We start from the raw sequence: 18220 nt of genomic DNA, 5'->3' as shown, positions 1-18220 counted from the left end.
TTCAAAACCTACCACAAACCTACTGTACCCACATGTAGGTGCCCCCTTCACCCCTTAGGGCTAAAGTAGTGTTGTACAGTTGTAGGTAGTGGGTTTTGGGGGGGGGGGGTTGGGGGAGCTCAGCACACAAGGTAAGGGAGCTATGCACCTGGGAGCAATTTCTGAAGTCCACTGCAGTGCCCCCTAGGGTGCCCGGTTGGTGTCCTGGCATGTCAGGGGGACCAGTGCACTACGAATGCTAGCTCCTCCCACGACCAAAGGCATTGCCTTTGGTCGTTTCTGAGGTGGGTGTCCTTGGTTCCATTATCGCCGAAAAACGAGGACGACCATCTCTAAGGTCGACCTAAATTTCACGATTTGGGCGTCCCCGACCGTATTATCGAAACGAAAGATGGATGCCCATCTTGTTTCGATAATACGGGTTTCCCCGCCCCTTCGTCGGAATGTCCTGCGAGGACGTCCTCAGGAAAACTTGGGCGCCCTGTTTGATTATGCTCCTCCACGTGACTCTGTAAATCTATTGCTTTGAAAATGAGCACCTATAGGCCCAGGAGTAATCTAAGGAAACACTTTTTTAAGGAAAGGGTGATGGATACATGAAATATCCTCTTAGTGGAGGTGGTGGAGGCAAAGACTGTGTCCGAATTCAAGAAAGCATGGGACAGGCATGTGGGATCTCTTAGGGAGAGGAGGAGATAGTGGATGCTGAGGATGGGCAGACTGGATGTGCCATTTTACCTTTATCTGCCATCATGTTTCTATGTTTCTGTGTAAGTGAGACCTTACCTATGCTCCTTCTTCTAGGCTAGTCCTAGCTCTGCCTTTATTTATTGATTATATAGATTTAGTCTACAGCTTTTTAGTTGTAGCTCAAGGTGACATGTTCAGATACACACTAGGTATTTCCTTGTACCCTGAGAGTTCACCATCTAAATTTGTACCTGAGGCAATAGAGGGTTAAGTGACTTGCCCATGATTAAAAGGAGCAGCAGCTGGATTTGAACTGGGCTTACCTGGTTGTCAGCCCAGGGCTGTAACCACTAGGCTGCTGCTCCACAAAGTCCCAAGATGCATTATTCCTACTACACCAGGGGACTTTCAATCCATTCCTCAAGCATCCCCTAGACAATCTGCTTTTCAGGATATCCACAATGAATATGCATGAGATAGATAATTACACACTGGAACCAGTACATGCAAATCTATCACTCATGCATATTCATTGTGGGTACACTGTAAAGCAGACAGGCTAAGAGGTACATGAGGACATGTTTTATGGTCCACCACTCTACTTGGACTCTGAATCTTCTACATAAGTTCAAAGAGGATTGTTCTGATCTCTTTGCCGAATGGCTGTTGGAACTCTTGATCATCCACTCTTCCATTGTCCCATTTTAAAACTTTTCTGGGACCAGGTATGATAGATAGTTCAACAACTAATGCCTATTCAAGCTCCTCTGGCCTACTCACTGCTTATTTTCTCCACTCTTCCTGATGGCTCCAGTGTGGGGGATGATCTTTTGATCCTTTTGCGAGCGATGCTTGGTATTGCAGTGCAAGCAGTCTTGAGGGTGTGGAAGGATCAGTCCTCTCTCATTTATTTCTACTTAATATACCGCCATATAGCCTGTGGTAGGCTTCAAAGCAGTTTACAACTGATAATACATTTTTTAAAAAGAGAGAGGAGAAAAGGCAATGAAAGGAGAAAAGGAAAGAGCCAGGCCTTCACTTCTGGTGGAAGTTGCTATGCCTTGCCTGGAGTGGAGGAGCGGCCTAGTGGTTAGAGCACAGGTCTTAAAATCCAGAGGTGGCCGGTTCAAATCCCACTGCTGCTCCTTGTGATCTTGGGCAAGTCACTTAACCCTCCATTGCCTCAGGTACAAACTTAGATTGTGAGCCCTCCTGGGACAGAGAAATATCCAGAGTACCTGAATGTAACTCACCATGAACTACTACTGAAAAAGGTTTGAGCAAAATCTAAATAAATAAATATATGGAATGTTGCTACTATTGAAGATTCTACGTGGAATGTTGCCACTTTTTGAGATTCTGGAATGTTGCTACTATTTGAGATTATAGATGGAATGTTGCTAGTGGAGGAGTGGCCTAGTGGTTACAGCACCAGTCTTGCAATCCAGAGGTGGCCAGTTCCAAATTCCACTGCTGCTCCTTGTGATTTTGGGCAAGTCACTTAACCCTCCCTTGCCTCAGGTACAAACTTAGATTGTGAGCCCTCCTGGGACAGAGAAATCTCCAGAGTACCTGAATGTAACTCACCTTGAGCTACTACTGTAAAAGGTGTGAGCAAAATCCAAATAAATAAATGTGTAAAAACCACTATATGGCTTGACTTCCACATCTCTGTCATTATACTTCAGTCTTGACTTACAACCCTCTTCTATAGAGGATCCTTCCTTATACGCAGGTCTGTCACTGCAGCTCAACTCTGACATGTAATGCCCCTTGCCGGCCATGGTTACCAATATAATGTGTCACCATACCTTAATCTTAACCTAAAAGTCAATGCTGCTGTACTGCCCAATGCAAACATGAGACAACTTAAAAACAAGTTAGTGAAATCAGATGGTCTGGAATCTCTCCCAGTATACCAACTGACACTGCTGGCTGAGTGGAACACACTGTACCTGTGAATGGCTCTAATTGAGATCTGAACTTGTGTACCCAGAGTGAAAATTTAGAAAACTAACCTAAGGCACAACCATTCAGCAATGACCTTGTTCTGCCCTGACAAAGTGATAACAGGTAAAAAAGCAATTTCTTTGTAACTATTTGGAAAACTAATTAAGAACCATGAAGAGAAAGGAGGCAGGGAGAGGGCACTGAAACAAAATGTTTCCCCTTGCATCTGAGTCTGAAATGAAAAACGCAGAGCTATGGCATCACTACAAACTTGATGTTCTATAGGACATCTAGGTTAAAAAAAAAGGGGGATGTTCAAGTCGGGACAGTGATAATTTGCAGTATGTTTTTACAAAAGGCTCACTGAACATGGAGCCTTTTGTAAAATATGTATAAAGCTGTGGGAAAAATTTGTGGAACAGTCATTTTACAAAAATACATGTTGAATGGTGTTGACAGTCACGGCTCTTTACATGTCAAGGCAGGCACCTCCAGACCAGTAAGCCCTTATTGATGACGGGGGATTTAGACAGTGTTGCTGTTACAGAGATGCGATTCAATGAGTCCCAAAACTGGGATAAGACCATACCAGGTTACAATCTGTTTAAGAGAGAAAAGAAATGGTTGACACGGAGGAGGAACAGCTCTTTATGGCAAGGATGATGGGATTTAGCTCACACTTTTTTCAGTTGTAGCTCAAAGCAGATAACATTCAAGTACAGTAGGTATTTTCTTGACCCTGCAGGTCTTACTATCTAAGTTCGTACCTGAGGGTATGTAGGATTAAGTGTCTTGCCCATGATCACAAGAAGCTGCAGTAGGATTTGAACTGGTCTTCCCTCATTCTCGGCCTGTTGCTCTAACCATTAGGTTTGTCCTTCATTGAAATACAAGGAGTTTGGGGGAAAGGAGGAAGCTCTGAGGGCTGTCTTGGAAAGAGCAGATGGCACTTACATCCACATAGGTATTGTCTATAGACCTCCGCCTCAGAGGGAGGAACTAGACAAAGATCTTGCTATAAGACAGCTAAAAGTTGGGAATGAGGTAGGACATTCTGGGCCCAATATTCAGAACGTGAGAGTTAGCCGGGCTGACTCTCGAAGTCGGAGCTGAGCCCGGATATTCAATACCAGGCTGTTTCTGATGACCGACATTGAATATTTAGGTGTTTTTTTGGACACTTTCAACTTAACTGGCCAAGATGATATTGAGTGCTGGCTGGCTAAGTTGAAACTGGCCAAAGATAAGCCTGCTATTTCGGCGGCTGGCCACCAAACTTAGCCGGCTATACGCTGAATATTAATGGATAGCCAGTTAGGCGCTAAGCACATTCCTGGCCAGTTAAATGGTTTTAAATATTGGGTGGGCTGTTGCTAAGAGATATCAACCTACCAGATGTGGACCGGACTAGTTTACCTGCAGAATCACAAAGCAGAGAGACTGTGGATACTTTTCAAGGCTATTCTACTCAAACAAATGGTGACGGAACCTATGAGGGAAGGGGGTGACACTGGATCTCACAAAAGGATACGGAGCCTAAAGACAGGCACCGGAAAGATCCATGCTAAACTCGTATTCTATAAAGAGCAATCTGCTGTTTCCAGTGCCCAACTTTGGACATGAGGACGTACGCCTGCTGAAACCTGATGTAAATCTTTGTGCCCTGGTTTCAGCAGGTGTAAGGTCCTGGTGCCCAAAGTCAGTCGTGGGAATTGATGCCACACACTAGTCTCTAAAGGGCGCTCAACCTGGAGTGCCCTTTATACAATAGTGCCGGGCGCTCATTTAAAAATTTGTTTTTATTTATAAGAATTTAAATTTACAAGCCAGAAATACAGAGAAAGTAATACACAAGAATTATTTCAATCAGGTAATTCTATACTCTTCCTTAGACCACAAAATAGGGAGAGTGAAACAAGACAAGGAGATCAAGTAAACAACAGTAAACAGAAAAAAAAGAGTGGAAAGATGGCAACCTGAAGCTTGTACACTCAATGGCCCAGCTGTCCTCTGAAGTTCTGTTTCCTTGAAATTTCCTCTCTGCAACTGCAGCTACCTTAACTGAGAGGAAGGGGACAATCGGGGGTCAGCCGCCGATGGCCAGAGTTTTGTCCCCTGTGCAACAAGTGTGGGACCGCTGCGCGACGAGCTGCCCATAGATGACTGAGTTGGGGAGTCCTTTGATTAGCGCCGGCGAAGAAGCGTCGACGCTCTTGGACCTGGAAACAACTTCATTGCTCCTGAATCATTTAACCACCATGTCCAAAGGAGTGGAGGAGTGAGTTAGGAGTCCATGCTGAAACGGAAGTCATTTACAGCTGAACCCGAGTTAGCGGTGCCACTCCTAAACCTGTAAGAGCTATCAGCTTGGAGTTTTTGGCTCCCATGGAGGTTACATTGAATATCATCTGGAAGGCGCTCCAGGACCTAACGGTGGTAGTAAATAACTTTGCTTCAGATATAATCTTATTAGTGAGTTATATGGATAACCTAATCGAACCCTTTGAGAAAGAAAAATTGATACAGCAGATGACGTTCTACAGGAGTAAAAAATGGTTAAGATTTTGAAAATGATAATAGACCAGAAATGTGAACAAAATGAATATTATTACAGATGATTAATATTGAGATTGTTGTTTTCCCAGAGTTCTGGGTATGACTCTTAAAGATTTCCTCAGAAATATTTGCTGAAAATGTTGTTATTTTCCTTTGTAATGATTCCTCTTAGTAATATAAATTATTACATAGTAATATTAATTCAAAAGGAGTGAAGCCTGTGAAACTGGGATTACCTTAATCAGTGGGAATTGGATTAGAAACTCAAGTGTTCGCATTGTTAAATAATTTCTGGTTTTAAAAGAGAAAACATGAAATTAGGTGTATTATTTCTACTAATATTAGACAGTAAGTATGTTTCCAATGAAATAAATTGAATATTCACCGTTTTGGGTTTGAAGAAGCCAACCAGACGATCGATGTAGAATAATGATTCAGATAAATAATAACTGGGGATAATCGGGCGCTCATTTTGTTTACTGAATCTGGTCCTATATTCCTAACACTGATGAACTTTCTATATGTGTAAATTCATATATGGATAGATATAGATATGTATATACCATTTCTTCTCTTTCCCCCTATCTCTGGAACAAACTAATACCAACAAAGATTTGCTAGGACTGCACATACAGGTTCCAAGAGCAACTTAAGGGTCTTACCGCCATTTGATCAGCGTTTGGATCAGTGTGGCATAGCCCTGTGCAGCGGCCAGATGCAGGAGCGTCATTCCCCGGAAAGTCTTGGAGTGAATTAGGTGCTTGGATTTAGCCCAGCAGGCACGACTCATCATCTTCTCACACACAACCACCACGCGGCTCTCGAAGCAGCTTCCCATGGATCCCGTGCCACCAGCGCACTAAAAAGGACACACAAGCAAATATGGAAGGAGAGGCTAAACTATGCTGATAACAAATCTTATGGTGGGAGGGAGAAATTATTTCTTTCTAAACTTCTTTTTTTCTTGGTATACATAGTAACATATAGTAACATAGTAACATAGTAGATGACGGCAGAAAAAGACCTGCATGGTCCATCCAGTCTGCCCAAGACAAACTCATATGTGTATACCTTACCTTGAATTGAATTTGTACCTGTCCTTTTCAGGGCACAGACCGTATAAGTCTGCCCGGCAGTATTTCCCGCCTCCCAACCACCAGTCCTGCCTCCCATCACCGGCTCTGGTACAGACCATATAAGTGTGCCCAGCAGTATTTCCCGCCTCCCAACCACCAGTCCTGCCTCCCATCACCGGCTCTGGTACAGACCATATAAGTCTGCCCAGCAGTATTTCCCGCCTCCCAACCACCAGTCCTGCCTCCCATCACCGGCTCTGGTACAGACCATATAAGTCTGCCCAGCAGTATTTCCCGCCTCCCAACCACCAGTCCCGCCTCCCATCACCGGCTCTGGTACAGACCGTATAAGTCTGTCCTCCCCTATCCTCGCTTCCCAACCAGCACCCCCTCTTCCCCCCACCTGCTCTGCCACCCAATTTCAGCTAAGCTTCTGAGGATCCATTCCTTCTGCACAGGATTCCTCTATGCATATCCCACATTTTTATTTGAAACGTTTTTTCAAGTAACACATCCCAAACATCAGGAACATATCACATGTAAAACCACAATAGCCACCAAAAGGCAAGAAAAAAGTAGCAGTATACCCCCCTTCTTACGTCCAAAAAGCAAATAAAAAAAACACATGGATTAACACCCTGGTTTCTTCTTTCTGAACTTCTTCGTAAATCTTCCTAGAAAACCTTTTTCTTTTAAGTTTAATATACCTCAAACCTACATCCACAGTCCTAGGTGGGATAAATACCAATAAAGTTTCACTTCTGCGGGGGAAGATGTGTTTTAAATGATTCCCCCCCCCCCCCTCCTCCCCACTGAGGAAAAGGGACAGCACTGAAGCAGGACTATTTACATGGATTTAATTTTAAAATCTGCTTGTATTCTCTGCATAATTTTCACTTGCAAAGTACATAGGGTAAACAAAATCCTCATGGTATCGGCTGTCATTATTTATTTATTGCATTTGTATCCCACATTTTCCCACCTCTTTGCAGGCTCAATGTGGCTTACAATACATCATGGATACTGGAAATAAGAAGAGAATATACATTTGGTTTTACAGAAGGATTTTGGGTTGCATGGTAGTGGAATACATGATAGTGGTATAGCAGAAGACATTATAAGACATTTCTGGATATATTTGGAGATTTTTACATGTGTTGATCTTTGTGGTATATCTTGTCAAATAGATACGTCTTCAGTAGTTTGCGGAAGTTGGTCAGTTCATAGATCGCTTTCAGATTGCGTGGCAACGCTTTCCAGAGTTGCGTGCTCATATAGGAAAAGGTAGATGCGTGCATTAGATTTTCAAAGGGGAACTCTGTGGCTTCTTTAAAAAATAACCTCTTTATTCGTGGACGTGGTATATAATATGTGCAGGAGCAGTGCATGCACTGCTCTGTCAGTGTGGTTCAGACATGCAGATTGACCTCTGGAGCAGATCAAGGACATTGGTCCTTGTATTCATTCTATTGTCAGATTTAGAGCCCTGTTTACTAAGGTGCGTTAGTGTTTTTAGTGCGCCTACACTTAGCATGTGCGCTAACCATGTAGGCGCCTATAGGGATATTGTAGGCATGTACATGGTTAACATGCATACATGGCTAATGCATGTTAAAAGCGTTAACATGCCTATAACGCTGCTTAGTAAACAAGGCCCTTAGTGCTAGTGTTGCCAGGGCTGCGGGTTTCCCACCCAATTGGGCTCCTTTCCGTGACCCACTGTGGCTTTTTCATGCCGCCTGCGGGTTGCGGGATTTTGGGCGGATTTTCTTGCCCTCCCGGCGTTTTTTTCACCCGCCGCGGTTTTTTCCTGGGTTAGCTCAGTTTACCCGCAGCCATGGCCAGTGGAGGCGGACTTAATGATGTCATTTGTATGCAAATTGACTCATTAATATTTATTATGTCATTCATATGCAAATTGACTTTGTGCGGTTTTGGGTGTGAACAATTTTTTCCATCTGGCAACACTGCTTAGTGCGCTATACAGGCAACCATTCGGAGCCTGGCCATATTCAAGTCCTGCTTACAAATCCAGGGCCTGATATTCACCTACTCAGTGTTATTTTTAAAGTTGGCTGTAGGTGCATAAATTAGACCCAGACATTCAGTGCTGGCTTCTATCTGAGCATCAGAACTGAATATCCAGTGTTTGTTGATGCCCAGAAGTTTTCTGAGTATGGCTGATAATTATAATCACTGCTTGGATAGCTAACTGGGCATCATTTGGATTGGGGATGGGCAGCACACAAACTTTAATTTCATTTCCCATTTAGCATGCAGCCCTATTTGTTCTGTTTTGGTTAGGCTTCATTTTCATTTTGAGAGCAATAATAATACATGCTCTTTGCAAAGACGGTGCACTATTCTCCTATGGTTTGTGCATGAGCAGACTACGAGGAAAGAGTTCACACTCTTTCTGAACGAGCACACTCTCTTTTTGCAAACAGTGTGCAGTATTATCAGCAAACGAAACATCAAAAAAATGTCATTTTTCTGCTTATTTTCACTTGTTAACGATATGCAAGGACACACGATATTTTGTTGACATTTTCTATGTCATTGCAAATGACAGACCTTCACTAGTTAGCTCTGCCTTTTGTACAGTCCAACAGGCCCAATTAGCTACCAGATAACCAGCACTGAATATAACTTCTAGGTCCACCCCAACTCCACCCCTGCAAAAACTGGATAGTGCTACAGCAGTCAGAGCAAATATTCAGTGGCACTATCCATTTAAGTGCTACTGAACAGTTTGCTCTAGGGCTGGTCAGTGTTATTTTAAATCTTCCACACTAGCTCTTTTCAATCACAGTCTTGCTGAATATACCCATGTTTCCTGTGATAAAAAAATAATTTCCTGAATCATCTTATGTCTTGCCTTTATGATCTGAATAGATTTAAGTGCCACAAAGTAGAAATAGCCCTTTATGTTTATCTGCACAGTGCTGCATACTCTTAGCAATGCTATAGAAATGATAAGCTGCTAGGTTACTAGCAGAGCTTAATTTCTTTTCAGACTTCAAAGCAGCAGGGATGGTCTGTTCTAACTCCTCCCTTTCAGGCAGCCTGCAGGGAAGAGGAGGGGATGGGGTGAGGCTGGAGCAGAGCAGAGAACAGTTTCACAACAGTGAAATGGACAGCAAAAGCTCTGCCTGCTGCCAGCTGAATATTGGGGGGGGGGGGGGGGGGTATATGTTTACACAAATTGAGGGTTCCTCAGTATATGAAAAAATATTTTAGGGGGTTCCCTAATCCAGCCCCTGGCTTGCCCCTCCTCCCTCCACAGTTTCACTTCCTTTTTGCCTACACATTAAGCCCTGGATACTAGGTTGATGAATGTTGTTTCTCCATAGGCAATGGATAGGACAATGCTATGATAAATGAGAATCTTCTTAATGCTAACTGTAATTAATTGTTTTTAGCATGCATCAGAAATTTGAAAATCACTATTAGGTCTGAAGTTGGAATCCAACTGTCTATCCATGTGGGAGCTGTCCAGACCATGGTGCTGAAACATCTATACTTTACTGCAATGATTCCCAAACCTTTTACAGGTAATCAATAGAAATAAAACAAAATAAAACATGGAAAAGAAAATAAGATGATATCTTTTTTATTGGACATAACTTAATACATTTCTTGATTAGCTTTTGAAGGTTGCCCTTCTTCGTCAGATTGGAAATAAGCAAAAGTTGGTAGATGACAGTATGTATGAGTGAAACATCAAAGCATTTCAGTGACAGTCTAACAGGATGGGGGTGGATAGGTGAGAGTCAGAGAGACAGGAGAGAAATACAATTTACAAGACAAACCTTTTACTATAGCGGAACCCCTAAAATATTTTTTTCATACAATCAGTAACCCTCAATTTATGTAAACATATACCCCCCCCCCCCCTCGATATTCAGCCGGCAGCAGACAGAAAGTTTGCTGTCCATTGCTGATATTAAACACAGATGTTCAATGCTGGACCATTTCTGGTGACTGGCATTGAATATCCAAGTTTTTTTAAACCGCTAAAAAGTTAACCGGTTATGCCGATATTCAGTGCTACAGGTTAACTTTTTACTGGTCACAGATAGGACAACTATTTGACTGCTAAACTTATCTGCTGAATATTGGCACCTAACCAGATAACATCGCACAATATAGCTAGTTTTGTGCTAGTCGCTAACCGGCAATATTCAATGGGAGATGGCCAGTTATCTCTTACTGAGTGTTAGTGGTTAGGCGTTGATTTGCTATTTAACTGGTCAGTGGCTATTCCTGACTGGTTAAATAGCACTGAATATCGGGCAGATATATATTCATTCAAAAGGTTCTGTAATCTACTTTCTTGAGGAATCCCTGAAGACAGTTTGAGGAACCCTGTTTGGGAATCACTGCTTTACTGTATCAGCAGTTTTGTTGGTCATTCTCAGTTGGGGGCATTTAGATGACATGAACCCTCGGACTCAAGCAACACCACCCATTCATTGGATTAAGGCCACCACATGATTTCAAAGGGAAGCAACTTCCAAGTTACCACCAGTGCTGGATTTGGCCCAGAGACTGTTGTGAAACCCTTCATATTTCTTTGCTACACTAAGTAGCATCTACTTTCCTGAGTAGTAGTAGCACTGTTCAGAGAAACAGTAAGGAACTTTGTAATGTTACTGTACCTGTGACCAAGACTTGGAAAAGTAAACTTGTGTACTTATTCTTATCAGTGTTCTCCAATTTCTGCAATGTCGCACTTACGGTCTTTTTATTCCTTTGATAATCTGAGTTCCTTGCAAGTGATAATCTTCTAAAAATGTAATTACTAACACTGAACGTTTCTCTTCAATGTGCTTCCCTGAATGATCTGTTTTACCTGACAAGAATTTAGTCTCCTAAAGCAGGAATTTATTAATGGATAGAATATAATCTCCATCCAGCCTGTAAAACCATCATTTTGAAGCTCAGCTGGGTGTCTGTTGCTCTCATAGCAACTCCATTCTCTTTTCAGCCAAACATCTGGAAAAAGGTGGCCTTTCCTCTTAAGGAAATCGAGAACTTCTTCAGAATTCTGGCCCTGCTCTAAGCACTATGAGATGCAATGAGACTCATGTTGGTTTCTTCACCCAGCTTAGGGCTATAGAGGGGAGGATTAATTTCATGGCCGTTTTCTCTCTGCTTCAGTTATAACATGTCTCAGGGGTAGATGGGTTAGAGGCTGATTTATGAAATCTGGACAATGACACTGAGGAGCAAAAAATAAAAATAAAGTATCTGACTTAGGGGAGAATGGGAACTCTGGGGTAATCATTAAAACTATCTTCCCTGCTGCCATCTCTGTGAGCACTTCTGCCTGTGGAGTCTGAAGTAAGAATAAAAACACTTTGATTACTGCCTAATGAAGTATAATTACCTGTGAAGACTGCACCTGCTTTCTCTGCAGAAAATTCCTTCCCCCCCCACCTCCAAGAAATGCCTTCAGAACTGACAGGTCAGAGTATGCATTTTGTTGAACAATGCAACCAACTTTTACTGCAGAAAGGTGAAGTAATAATTAAAGCCCCTAACTTTCATGGGTTTTCAATATGGTGATCTGGCCGGGGAAGGAACACAGGTGGCAACATCATATTCAAATATTTAATCCTCCTTGTCGGCTGCAATAACACAATCTCTTTTCTTTATGTATCACAAAGCCCTTTGGACGCCTAGAAAGAGTAAATTGTCTGGGTCCTCCAAGTATGATTTGTGTTGGTCATGCAAAAAAAATACCGGAACTCTTGTGCATCTTTTGCTTGAATGTCCTAATCTTGTATTATTTTGGTCAGATGTCTGGGAAAAATTAAAAGAGATTTTTGGGTTTCAAGAATCTTTTTTACCCAAGTATATAATCTGGAAATTCACTTGCATCCCATTTCTATTTTCAGAAAACGACAAACTACTGTTTGACTTCTTGGTCTCAGTTGCATTGAAACTGATCACATCGCACTGGAAAGACAATTCTCAAGTTAACGTGGTTGTTCGGTGGAACTGGATTTTACTATATAAAAAATATGAGCAGTCCGCATTAAATTCTATTCCTGGCTATAACACTGGTCTTCAAAAATGGAGAACTTCAGACCTTTTTCTTTCGTCTACGGATTAACTTTACGGTTTGAACTCAGCTTTGTGTACTTTATTCTGTTTTACTATAGAATATGTTGTTGTTTTTTTTTCTTTTTTTGTTTTATGTATCTTTTTTGATGTATCTTTAAAATCTAATAAAAATATTTAAAAAACAAAACAAAAAAATCAAATATTTACTGAAACAAATGGCACACACCAAGAGTGCACAAACTCAATCCTCAAGTGCTGTAACACAGGCAGGTTTTCAAAATTTCCACAAAGACTATCATGAATGTATGATTGTATTTGTTTAATATTGTTGTAATGATTTTTTTTTTAAGAGTATTATGTATGAGTATTTGTAATCCACTTAGAATAGTTAATGTGGAATATAAGTTTTTAAAAATCAATCTGCATGCAATGGAGGTAGTTCATGCAAACAGATCTCATCAAATCCACTGTAGAAATCCTAAAAACCTTGGGTTGCAACTTGCAGCTCTTGAGGAACAAGTTTGCTCACCCATGGTGTATGATATTTATTTCAATATGTATTTGAATATGGTGTCACTACTTATGATCTTTACCTAGCCTGGTACCTTTTTGTCAGATTAAGGAGGGAGGGGGAGGAAGTCATCAACATGGGCTACTGTTAAGATATGTTATTTTACTGTTGAGTCTAGTTATTAGCAACTACAGTAATATCTCAGTTTTTGCTGACTTCGGTTATCGTCGATTTTTTCAGTGAAAAATTTGTCTTGGATTTCGTCGGTTGCCTCGGATTTCGTCGGCATGCCCACGTGATCTCGCTGCTAATTTTACGAAAACAAAGGGTGACCCACATGTTCTCCTGCTCATTGTGGCATTCTTTCTCGTTATGTGAGCATCACCCCGCGCGTCTAACGCAACGCACGTAAGATAAAATCACATGTGCTCAAATCTCATTTTCCCTGTTAAGTGTTTCCCTTGCTAATAAGTTAACCCTTTCCCTTTAGCTCCATCATGGGACTATATTTATTCTCTATAAAATGTGTTTTTGGTATGTATTTTGGAGTGTCTAGAATGAATTAATTGGATTTACATTGATTCATATGGAAATACTTGCCTCAGTTTTCGTTGGTTTCGGTTTTCGTTGATTGTTTTCGGATGGATTATCAATGAAAACCGAGGTACCACTGTACATCTCAATGCATAAAATGGAACCTTTGCTAAAATAGCATGAGTTAGTGGTATAATAACACATCTTAACGGTAGCTCATGTTGATAACTTCTCCTCTTAGTGTGAAGAGTTTCAGTCTGTAGTAACCAGAGCTGAAACTGTGATGTCATAATGCCTCTTAGGGCATTAAATGGGACCTGTGTTACATTAGCATAAGTTAGTGGTAAAAATAACCTGTTTTAATGGTAGCCCACTTTGATAATTTCCCTCTTAATTGATCTGCCTCAGCTCTGGAAAGTGGTCAGTAGGAGGGTTCCAATGCCAATGGAAGTATAGGGTGGGACCATTAGCCCTGGAAGGCAGAGGCTGGAGCAAAGGGCCAAAGCAGTACGCTGTGGCAGAGCAGAATTGAACCAGGTGGGAAGTAGTGAGAACCACCTGCCAGGCTCAAGAGTAAGCCTAAAGGCTGGGAGATATAAAAGAAGTGGGCTGATTGATAAAGTTGATGAAAAGGAACGGACTGCTGTGCAAAGCTGTGAGACACAGTGTTGCTTGTGAAGGTACCAGAGAAGTAGCCTGGGTATAGCTTGGAGAACCAGGGAAGGAATACTGAAGAGTTAATTGGATCTGCCGACGCTAAGGCTGTATTCTGGGTGAAAAGTATCACAGGAGCACTGCAGTGTTAACTGGGTCTGTGTTCAGATGCAAAGTATAATAAAGCTGGTGAACTAGACCAGTGGCGTAGCCACAGGTGGGCCTGGGTGGGCCAGGGCCCACCCACTTAGGGCTCAGGCCCATCCAACAGTAGCACATGGTAATGAAAATGCTACTCTCCACAATACTGGCACCATCGCATGCTCAGTTTTCAGCGCATGCCTGCTGCAGACTACCAAGGTGGAGACTGGAGAGAAGCATTTTCCCACCAGCTGAGATATTTTTTTGGTGTGGGGATGGGGGCGAGAACATTTGGTGCCCACCCACTTCTGGCCTAGGCCCACCCAAAATCTGCTGTCTGGCTATGCCCCTGAAGTAGACTAAACAACTGTGTTCCAAACTTGTGTTGGGGGGGGGGGGGTACAAGGAGCTTATCAGCACCAAGGCCGGTCTACCCCCAACAATGCTATGAACATTTTTACCTCTGTCTTGCCTGAGAGCTGCAGGTAAAGTCTGCCAGCTAATATGAAATACGTTCCCCTATAGTCCTAACACATATTGCTCACTTCAGAATAACTTAACCATTATACACGGTCACAATTTTTTTTAAAGGACCATCAGAGGTGACTTATTTCACATGAGCCATTTCACAAGTAAGGCGCATGACTCACCAGGGTTTGTCATCATTGCATTGTTACGGTCAATTTTTTACGTTTGTATAATAAATGTATTGAATTAAACTTTTGCATAGATTCTCCATCATTTAAATCCACTCCACATTTTGAATTCTAATATTCCAGATATTATACAACATTTATGCTGGGGACTGGGTCAGGATAGAAAAGAATCGATTGAGGATGGGGATCATCCTGACTGACTGGAGACAGGTGGGAATGGGACCAGTTTATGTCCCCGTGCATACCTCTAGTGTCAACTTGGTGGAACAGCAGAAACAATGGCTTACTTACTAGTATTTCATTGTTTGCTTATGTGTTTTACTTATTTGCTTAACATAAAGTGTTAATAATAATAATATGTTTCTCTTGAATTTACAAGATCGCTCAAATGCAGGTTGGGTACAGGGATAGGAAAGATAACTGTGGGGATGGTGAAGGGATTCTAGCAGTATGATTCGGAATGGGGAAGGAGATGCGGGGATGGGGCGGGGGTGGAAAAGAATTTACTGGGGATGGGTGAGGATGGCTCCAAACTGAAAGTGGATGGCTGGGGATGGGGACCAGAATATGTCCCCGTGCACACCTTTAGTTTGAACTAAATCTTGGTAGCTGTTTGGGACACACACATTAGACAGTGGTAGGAGCAGTACTAGCAGTCTGGGATGGAGAAAGTTAATGTTGGTTAAAGTTTAGAATATTGTACGCTCTTCTACCCAAAGCTGTAGCGAACTAAATACTAAGGGGCCCTTGTACAAAGGCTCCCTGAAAAATGGCCTGCGGTAGTGTGGACACGTTTTATGGGCACGCACAGAATCATTTTTCAGTGCACCTGTAAAAAAATGCCTTTTAAAAACCTTTGCTGAAAATGGACGTGCGGCAAAATGAAAACTGCCGCACGTCCATTTTGGGTCTGAGACCTTACCACCAGCCATTGACCTAGTGGTAAGGTCTCATGCAGTAACCAGGCGGTAATGGTCTACGCGTGTAGGATGACGATTACCGCCCGCGTGCCAGAAATGAAAATATGAACTAGAGGATATGAAATGAGATTGAAGGGGGGCAGACTCAAGAAAAATGTCAGGAAGCATTTTTTCACGGAGAGAGAGGTGGATGCTTGGATTGCCCTCCCGCGGGAGGTGGTGGAGATGAAAACGGTAACGGAATTCAAACATGCGTGGGATAAACATAAAGGAGTCCTGTTTGGAAGGAAGGGATCCTCAGAAGCTTAGCCGAGATTGGGTGGCGGGGCTCGTGGTTGGGAGGCAGGGCTAGTGCTGGGCAGACTTCTACGGTCTGTGCCCTGAAAATGACAGATACAAATCAAGGTAAGGTATATACAAAAAGTAGCACATATGAGTTTATCTTGTTGGGCAGACTGGATGGACCGTGCAGGTCTTTTTCTGCCGTCATCTACTATGTTACGCCTAGTGGACACGCATCAAAAATGAAATTACCACATGGGTCACGCGGTAGCCGGGCAGTAACTCAAAATTGATGCACGTTGGGCATGCATAGGCACCTAAGCGGCTTAGTAAAAGGGCCCCTAAGGAAATTGGGCTGACTGGAAGGGCCACCTGGTCCTTATTTGCGGTCATCTATCATGTTATGGTTCTTTGCAAATGTTTGCAGCTTTACAAAATGCATAGAACCCTTAGCATGGTTTCATATTTGTTGTTTATGCTGCAACTAATCTTCTTGAAAGCAACTGGCAAGAATTTCAGTTCTACCCATTAGTAGCATTATTGGCAAAAGGCCAGATTTTTACATATGGAGATCCCGTATTGATCTTGAAATCTGGTGTCAGATCTATATAACATTCAAAATTTATGACCACCCGACTGAAGCTGATGCAAAACAACACTGCAGGATAACTTAAAATTTGGTTTCAGGAAGGGGACGGTGGGCTGGTGTGAAAAGGGGAAGTACGCATTTACATCTCCTGTAAATCATGGTGTCCTAATGACTCTGAACAGGAGGATAATTTTCAAAGTCAATTAACTGAGCAATTTGACCTCTCTGAAAATTGCTGTTTCCTGTTGAGCTAGAAGTATGAGAGAGCTTAGTAGTGAACATAATTTAGTTGGCTTACCAATGAAGTGACTGTGGCTAGCAGAAAAGTGGGCACATTGACATGAAGTTGTGTACTTAGCTTACTTCTACTTAGCTTGTGTTTTAAGTTGGGTGGCTGTCGGAAGGCCAGCACTGGTGGGGAGCTCCCAACACAAACTCAAAAAGAAAAGAATGGCACACATCCTTGCAATATATCTAGCTGCAAACTATGCCAAAACATTTCACAGGACCCCAAGGTCATTCACAAAGGAAAAAATATTCAACATTAAGGAATCTTTCACGTGCTCATCTTCCAATGTGGTATATATCATTCAGTGTAAAAAATGCAACGAAGGCTGCTACATTGGAGAAACAAGTCAGATGCTAAAGAAGAGATTTAATTTACATAGACACCATATGAAAAATGCTAGTACCAATAAGGATGTCACCCATGTGGGGCAGCACTTTACAAAACCAGAACCCTGAAAGGGAACTTTAAAACAATACAGGAACATAAGACCTTTGAAGTCAGAATGATTAAATATTTTGACACCCACCAGACAGGACTTAACAAAGATCTGGGTTTTCTAGCCCATTATAAACCATAAAATTGTACTGCTTTGTCACCCTCCTATCTCCATGCATATCTCCCTGTCCCTCATCCACTCGACTCTTCCTGTCTCTCACCTATCCACCCCATCCTGTTAGACTGTCACTGAAATGCTTTGAAGTTTCACTTATATATACTGTCATCTACCAACATTTGCTTATTTCCGATCTGACGAAGAAGGGCAACCTTCGAAAGCTAATCAAGAAATGTATTAAGTTATGCTCAATAAAAAAGGTATCATCTTATTTTCTTTTCCATGTTTTATTTTGTTTTATTTCTATTGATTACCTTTAAAAGTGGACTAACACGGCTACCACACCTCTCTATCCATTGATGGAGTATATTGGATTGCAACTGGTCATCAATGGTCTATATTTGATATTTTGTTTATGGTTTTGTAAACCTTGTCTGTTGTTCATGTACTGTTAGCCACATTGAACTTGAGTATGTTTGTGATAATGTGGGGTATGTCAAAATCAATAAATAAATATGCTATTTACACATATACTTAAATATTCTAGAAGACATTTACAACTTCTCTTGAGCAGAAGTACATGGTCGTGCCTGCAATCACTGTTCCCTTGAAACTGAGCAGGAGTCCTCTATCTGCATTGTTGCCAGTGGGTGATGGTACTTCAATATTGTGTTTTCAATTGCTAGGGACAGGCAGGTTCCCCAGAAATTGTGATAGTGAAAAAGCATCCCCCAGTGGTAGGACTGT

General features: G+C 42.0%; 1 protein-coding gene across 1 annotated transcript in view; it reads right to left on the bottom strand.

Annotated features, from left to right (window-relative positions):
- CAMTA1 (calmodulin binding transcription activator 1) overlaps nucleotides 1-18220 on the bottom strand; it is a 2140984-nt gene that overhangs the window by 54013 nt on the left and 2068751 nt on the right. The window contains exon 12 of the mRNA XM_030186102.1: nucleotides 5859-6055. Coding sequence (XP_030041962.1) covers nucleotides 5859-6055 — 197 coding nt within the window. The remainder of the gene's footprint in view (nucleotides 1-5858; nucleotides 6056-18220) is intronic.

This window comes from Microcaecilia unicolor, chromosome 13 (assembly GCF_901765095.1).
Source record: "Microcaecilia unicolor chromosome 13, aMicUni1.1, whole genome shotgun sequence".
In the NCBI taxonomy this organism is placed as follows: Eukaryota; Metazoa; Chordata; class Amphibia; order Gymnophiona; family Siphonopidae; genus Microcaecilia; species Microcaecilia unicolor.
The sequence above is the reverse complement of the archived record's forward strand: the minus strand, read 5'-3'. Positions and strand labels throughout refer to the sequence as shown.